The following is a 7,265-nucleotide window of genomic DNA, read 5'->3' as shown; positions in this document are numbered from 1 at the left end:
AAGACTAAGCAATACTGGATGAGTATCAAAGGGACATAGCCAGAGCCTGCTCTCATTAAAGTGGCAGATATCCAACAGAAGTTCTCAAGCATGAAGAGCCGTGCAGCACCCGGTCCTGACATGATCCACACCGACTGACAGCTCCAATATCCTAGATGCAAATGAAGGGGACCAACCTCAGGTCGTCAACAGTGGCAAATCCTTACGAATAAAAGTCATACATGATCAACAGAAAGTTTCGGATTCTGTAATTTTATTAAACAACTTGAATGTGTTAGGGGTCCCAAGTGTTTTCCCTCTCCCCCTCCCCATTCTGTCTTGTCTGTTTCTCTTCTCTGTCTATTCTCCGGCTGTGCGGAGCTGCTTCCAGACTCTCCCCCATCAGACGATCAACGCACACCTGAAACCGATCTCCAGCCAATCACCCACACCTGCCGTTTCTCTTAAAAAGCCTGGTCAATCCCCCAATCATTGCCAATTTGCTGTTAAACCCCCGTGGTACAGCCTGGCTCCTAAAACTGTATGCAATTTGTTTTGTTGTTTGTGTTTCCAGTTTGGAACTGATTGTTAGTCACTCCCGCAGATCACCTTTTGGACGCTTCTTCACACTGCCCATCTTGCTCCAGCTTGACTGTGTTTGTCTGCCTCCAGCACCACTTGGTTTTGACCTGAACCAATTTTTCATTAAATCTTATTTCCAACCTCACCGCACTGTGTCTGCAGTGCCTAACAGAATCATAGTATTATTACTTGTGATCATGGATGATTATTCCTAACAAAAACTTAATGTATTTAAAACAGGAAATTCCTATATTTCGAATGTTTGATTCAACAGAACTGAAGAAGCCTTCTGGATAGAAGGCGAAACGTCTTCAAGAGAAGAAACCCAGTCCAGTTGACAGAGAAAACCACCTTGGATACAATGACCTGGATGACTGAGAATTTACACAGACAACAGAGCTCTCTTTGTGATTTCACATGATTTCAAGTTTTCCAAAGGTTTCAAGAGAGTCTTATATTAAAGAGTCAAAGCTAAGGTAAAAAAAAAGATAAAAAATAAAATAATCAAATTTTCAAAACAAATTGTGCAAAACATTTTATTTGAACAAAAAGATATCAAAAATGCTTAGTGCCACAAACTCCAAAATATAAAACAGCTGCTCACTGCTTTCCCCAAGAAAGAGAGATAAAAAAAAGAAGCTTTTCATGAGGATGAGCTTCTTCACTGCGACTGAATAGTTCTGAATACAGAACATTGCAGGCTAAATTCAGTACTTCACCTGTGCTATCAAAAACAATTGGTGAAATCAATGTTCAAGAAGGCTGCAGAGAGATATTAAATGATTGAGATTCAAAGGCAGCCATACCGGCAATAGTCTCAAACAGTTACTGTTATTTATTCAGTCCTCTTGGTAAAGCTGCACGAACAGAAGGCACTCTTCATCTGTCTGGAGACCTTATTAAACCATTTGCAGAGGTTACACCAAACCATGCCTATTCTTTTTGAGAGTGATTGGCCGCTTTCAGAAGTAGCGGTTTCAGAGTGGTCCCTCCTGGAGAGAACCTCTGATGAATGGCTGTCTTTGTCAGAAGACGTAGCGTCGGAATTTCCAATACTGGAGAGTGTTTCTCCTTCAGATGATAAGATGGCATTTCCCAAAGAGGTATCTCCATCAGAATTATCACTGGGAAAATCTTGAGAGGACTCATCGTTTACTCCATGTGAGGAATCACTGATTTCGCCCAGTGAGGACTTGCAGGCATTTTCCTCCGAGGATTTTGTGGCTGCATCTTTGGATACCCCATTGGATTTTGCTACATTGGCTTCCCCCTTCAAAGATCTGCTTATTTCTTTCTCTGAGAAATTACAGGTATCTTCTTGTAAGGATTCAATGATTTCATCTTTCTTTTTTCTCTGATGAGTCTTTGGCTTCTTCCATGGAGACCTTGGTGTTTCCATGGAGACCTTTTTAAACCATTTGCAGATGTTACACCAAACCATGCCTATTCTTTTTGAGAGTGATTGGCCGTTCTCAGAAGTAGTGGTGTCAGAGTGGTCCCTCCTGGAGAGAACCTCTGATGAATGGCTGTCTTTGTCAGAGGACGTAGCATCGGAATTTCCAATACTGGAGAGTGTTTCTCCCTCAGATGATAAGATGGCATTTCCCAAAGAGGCATCTCCATCAGAATTATCACTGGGAAAACCTTGAGAGGACTCACCATTTACTCTGTTTGAGGACTCACTGATTTCGCCCAGTGAGGACTTGCAGGCATTTTCCTCTGAGGATTTTGCGGCTGAGGACATAGCATCAGAATTTCCAATACTGGAGAGTGTTTCTCCTTCAGATGATAAGACGGCATTTCCCAAAGAGGCATCTCCATCAGAATTATCACTGGGAAAACCTTGAGAGGACTCACTATTTACTCCGTGTGAGGACTCACTGATTTCGCCCAGTGAGGACTTGCAGGAATTTTCCTCTGAGGATTTTGCGGCTGCATCTTTGGATACCTCATTGGATTTTACTATACTGGCTTCTCCCTTTAAAGATCTGCATATTTCTTTCTCTAAGAAATTCCAGGCTTCTTGTGAGGATTCAATGATTTCTTCTTTCTTTTTTCTCTGAGGAGTCTTTGGCTTCTTCCCTGGAGACCTTGGTGTTTCTATGGAGACCTTATCAAACGATTTGTAGATTTTAGAGAGTGATTGGCCGCTTTCAGAAATAGCGGCGTCAGAGTAGTCCCTCCTGGAGAGAACCTCTGATGAATTGCTGTCTGTGTTAGAGGACGCAGCATTGGAATTTCCAATACTGGAGAGTGAATTACTGATTTCTACTTGTGAGGATTCACTAATTTCTCCCTTTGAGAACTCACTGATTCCTTCTTCCGAGGAGTAGCTGAATTTTCTATCATAAAACACTGTTACTTTTGATTCACAGGCTTCTTGATTGGAGTATTTATTAGTGTTTGTCTCACATGCTTCTTCCTGTGACCACTTACTGATTTCTCCAAGTAAAGACGCACGGATTTCTCCCAGTGACGACTCACGAATTTCTCCCAGTGAGGTTTCACTCATTTCTCCCAGTGACGACTCACGGATTTCTCCCAGTGAGGTTTCACTCATTTCTTCCTGTGAGAACTCAACAATTTCTCCCAGTGAGAAATCAATGACTCCTCCCGATGAGGATTCTGTCATTTCTCCCTGCGAGGACAGACTGGTATCTTCCCATGAAGACTCAAGGTCTTTTCCGTCTGGGGACTCTGTTTTTTCCTCCTCGAAGAACTCATAGCTGACACACTGACACATTACTGAGGAATAACTGACATATTCTTGTAATAGCTTATTGAGTTCTCCTTGAGAGAATTCCCTGGTTTCTCTCTGTGAGGTCTTATAGTCATGTTCCTCTGGATAGACTTTGCCTTCTTCCATGGGGACCTTGGTGTTTTTTGCCTCATTGGCCTCCCCCTCCAAAGACGTGTTGGAGGCAAGACAGAGCTGAAAATCTGAGGTCTTACTGTCATCTTTTTGTAAGGACTCAATGATTTTTCCCTGCGGGGACTCTTGCTCTTCTTCCTCTGAGGAGACCGTGGCTTCTCCTTTCACAGATTGCGAAGCTACTTCCTCCAATAACTGGCATGTTTCATTTGTCGAAGGGTAGCATTTCTTTTATCATATAAGAAATTGCTTTTGGATTCACAGGGTTCTCCCTTGGAGAAGTTGGTGGCTTTTCCCTCACAGGCTGCTGCATCTGAGGACTTTTGGATTTTCCAAATGAGGATGCTTTTTTATCCAAAACTTCTGTGAATTCTCCTTTCAAGGACTGACCGGCTTTTCTTCTGTAAAAGTCAGTGTCTTTCTCTTGCGACAACTTAGTTACTTCTTTCTGTGAAGAGACATGGGCTTCTTCCTTCTTCAACAACTTTGCACCATATTTCTGAGGGTCTCTTATTTTTGACTTGGATGAGTTCTTTTCTTTTCTTTCCTGATCCATTTTATCTTTTAAATCCACTTTGAAGGCCAAGTTGTTTGAACTGAAAAAGACAAAATGTTAGATGTTAATAATATACAACACTCAGAAGAATCAGCTAGTGGGACTTTGTGACACTCTTGCAAATAACATCTGGGTTCTAAATTAATCAAATATTACTTTGGAATTCATATTGTTATTTACAATAACAAAAGATGCTCCTTAATTCTTGTACAAACATGTAATAACACTGCATGTTATTGGCCCAATTCATTTTTTCAAGTTTCAAACTTAATTTAATGCTAATGACCGAAAGGCTTTAACTGGTACAAATATAACATCAAATTAATGATACACAGTGTTCAGTTGAGTCAGCTATGTAGTGGGAGTTAGTTACACATGTGTTGTGTGGTTTGATATGTCTCATTAAATGTTTCAAAAACCTATAAGCTCACTGATATTAAATAGAAATAATGTCACTTACTAGTCTTTGCTCTCAACTGTTCTAAGGTGCCCCATTGTTATGAAGTCATGCTGCAGGGCTTCCTCAGGAGAGATTCTCAGATGTCCATCAAAGTGGAATAACTTTTTAAGGAGATCACACAAAGCCCCGCGGTCCTCAATTTCATTTTCGTCATTGGTTGGATTGGCCTGCCGTTGGAATCAGTGATTTAATACAGAGATAAACAATTATGAACACTGACATTAATTATAACTGTTTAAAAAAAAGAGTGCTTACCGAAAACAATTGTGTTAGAGAATAGCTAAAACACTGAGGAACGTCATTGAAGTTCTTTAACTTATCTGTACCATATTCAACTGGTGTCTGAAAGAACAAATCCAACAGTTATTGAAGATACACTCCCCCCCCCCCCCTTCCCTCCAGCATTTTAGCAAATAGGAGAAAGATTTGAGATGTTACACCCAAATTCAAATATCCTTGGACCCTTGGAAATACCATGAGTGAGTAACATTCATGTTACCAGTGGTGGATGAGATTAGTATCAAAGTGCAGAGAACATGAGCTCACCTTTAATCTCCATGAACAACCAGAATGGTTTTCCATCTTTACAAAATATCTACTGGTGTATCTCCCAGCATTTAATATGTAGTCTGGGGGCATACCCAGTAAGTTTATTATGTGTCTCATCTGTAAACCAAACATTCACAGTTGTTAAGATGACATGCTCTAATTGCCTATAGATATTTTTGTCAAGTATACTTGCATTTTGATATGATGAGCAATTGCGCATGGTTTGAGGGTTGAATAAAAACAAAAGGATTTGGCCGACTCCCCAAATATCAAGTGAAAAAGAGAAGGGGAGACCGAGCATAATTTCTGGAGCCCTAAAAACACAAGTCAAAATAAATAAAAAAATGTTATATGTAAAAAAAAAAAAAGAATAAAGATAACTTAATAGTAATATTATTACTGCAGGAAAAATAACCTCAGTCCAGTTGCCTGCATGTTGGACCCTGTATGGGCCTCATAGATCAGACGTGCCAGTCCGAAGTCGATTAGTTTAATTTTTAATTCTGTTTGGTGCACTAACATTACGTTGTCGGGTTTTAGGTCGGTGTGCAGGATTCCAAGTTTCTTGAGGTCTGATAGAGCCATAAACAGCTGGAAGAAAATTAAAACCTTTTAAAATTGAAACTAGGCTGCTCTGTGATCAATTTATGCAAGTTGTAGAATATTACCACAGAAAGGTTTGCTAAATAATAGTTTACCTGCTTTGCAATCGGTCGAATTTCAGACAAACCAAATGGTTTGCGTTTTCTTAATTTAATAGCTTTATGTAAGTCAAGGCTCAGCATCTCATACACCAGGCAGAGCTGACTGTTATGTTGAAAATGGTCCAACAGCTTCACAAAGTGTGCATGACTCTCACGGAGACTGGAATGGATGCATTGTAATATATTTTTCTGTGAAGGACAGACATGACTACAGTGAGGTAGGAATGGCCAGTTTTAGAAAATAATCACATTAAATGTAAAAAAAAAAAATTACCTCTCTTTGGCCACTTTTGAGGTACTTGGCATCCTTGATAAACTTGAGCGCCACAGTCCCTTTTGTATTTATGTCTTGGCACCTGGCTACTTGACCAAATGTTCCTTCACCTATAATCTCCTGGACAACAAAGGTTGACTTCCCGCTGTGAATAACATCACCAGCACTTACTGTAAAGAGACAAACACCATGGAGGGAAATAATTTAGTCAACATGAAGACGTCATAACCACAATTGAAGCATTATCTGTGTCCTTCTAATAACGGCAAGATGTAGCCGTCCAATCTTGGGATCTATATATGTACTCATAGCTTATTTACAAATAGCATACAAGTGCTGGAATTGGGACCTGATCTACGATGCCAATAAAACCTACAACACTTATCGTGTGCAGTACAGTACAATATTCCTGTTGGGAAATTCAGCAGTGACTCTGCTGCTGTGCCAACTGTGACCTCATGTGACCTCCTAAAGACAGGTTTTACATTATAAATACAGTTTGAAATCTTACCTTTATTTATTGATGATGGCATGATTTCTGAAATGAAAATTCAATTTGGTTAATATGTTGGGAATTGTAACAATTTATTAGTAATGTAATCTCGTCAAGAAGCTGCCGACACAACGGGGCAGCCGGAGTACTGCCGTGGCTGGTGTACCACCAAAAAGGCAACGAGGCAAGACCAACTCTAACACTAGATAATAACTACCACATCAAAATGCCATGCCATCAAAATGTCAGGTTGTTGCACTTACGATCATTTGAACAGGTCACCATTTGTTAAGGTAAGTTTCTTAAAGTACATAAACATCGAGAGCTGTCATGCTAGGATATCTTGTCAAGTTCCCACCAGCCACCATACTTTTATTGCAGCACTGTACATGCAGATTTTTGGTACAGTATTGGATGTTTCCTCAGTCAGATCCAATCTAATGCATTAAAAGGGTCGGTTATTGTTGCATTAATACAATTGACAATGCTTACTTTAATTCAGAAGATCCATATACTTTTTGTGTACATATATCTAATATGATAATATTTCAAGTGATTGACTGGGTTTGATGCAAAGGGTTGCCTTTTATCTTCAAAGTATAAGTGGAGTTAATTACACAAGTAAAAAAATTACGAATGCCAAGGCTAAGGGGTCATGGACAAACCTTTTTAGTGGGTGCCAGACTGAAAAAATGTTAAGTCTTCAAGAGATTAGTTTTATTTCACAAATTGCTTGAAAGGACTAGGCATTACAGGCTCTAAAAAAATGAATGAGCACTTGCCTTGAGTGGGTTGT

The 7,265-nt window shown here is 39.8% G+C and overlaps 1 protein-coding gene across 1 annotated transcript; it reads right to left on the bottom strand.

Moving 5' to 3' along the window:
* Positions 1-5,394: 5,394 nt before the first annotated feature.
* Positions 5,395-6,614, bottom strand: LOC115252819 (serine/threonine-protein kinase ppk15-like). Its single transcript, XM_029849039.1, has 4 exons — positions 6,488-6,614; positions 5,977-6,146; positions 5,697-5,891; positions 5,395-5,589 (listed from the first exon to the last, which is right to left on the bottom strand). The coding sequence occupies exons 1-4, from the start codon at positions 6,507-6,509 to the stop codon at positions 5,395-5,397; spliced, it is 582 nt and encodes a 193-aa protein (XP_029704899.1). The 5' UTR covers positions 6,510-6,614.
* Between the last annotated feature and the right edge of the window lie 651 nt (positions 6,615-7,265).

The sequence above is a fragment of the Takifugu rubripes genome, chromosome 1 (assembly GCF_901000725.2).
Source record: "Takifugu rubripes chromosome 1, fTakRub1.2, whole genome shotgun sequence".
NCBI classification, from domain to species: domain Eukaryota; kingdom Metazoa; phylum Chordata; class Actinopteri; order Tetraodontiformes; family Tetraodontidae; genus Takifugu; species Takifugu rubripes.
This window is presented reverse-complemented; position numbering and strand designations above follow the sequence as displayed.

Bases quoted from the DNA above. Each gene is read 5' to 3' on its own strand.
- LOC115252819 (XM_029849039.1), bottom strand. From the start codon at position 6,509: ATGCCATCATCAATAAATAAAG. The intron at 6,147-6,487 runs GTAAGATTTCAA...GTCTCTTTACAG, and splicing joins GCCATCATCAATAAATAAAG to TAAGTGCTGGTGATGTTATT. The intron at 5,590-5,696 runs GTAAACTATTAT...ATTTTCTTCCAG, and splicing joins TTCGACCGATTGCAAAGCAG to CTGTTTATGGCTCTATCAGA.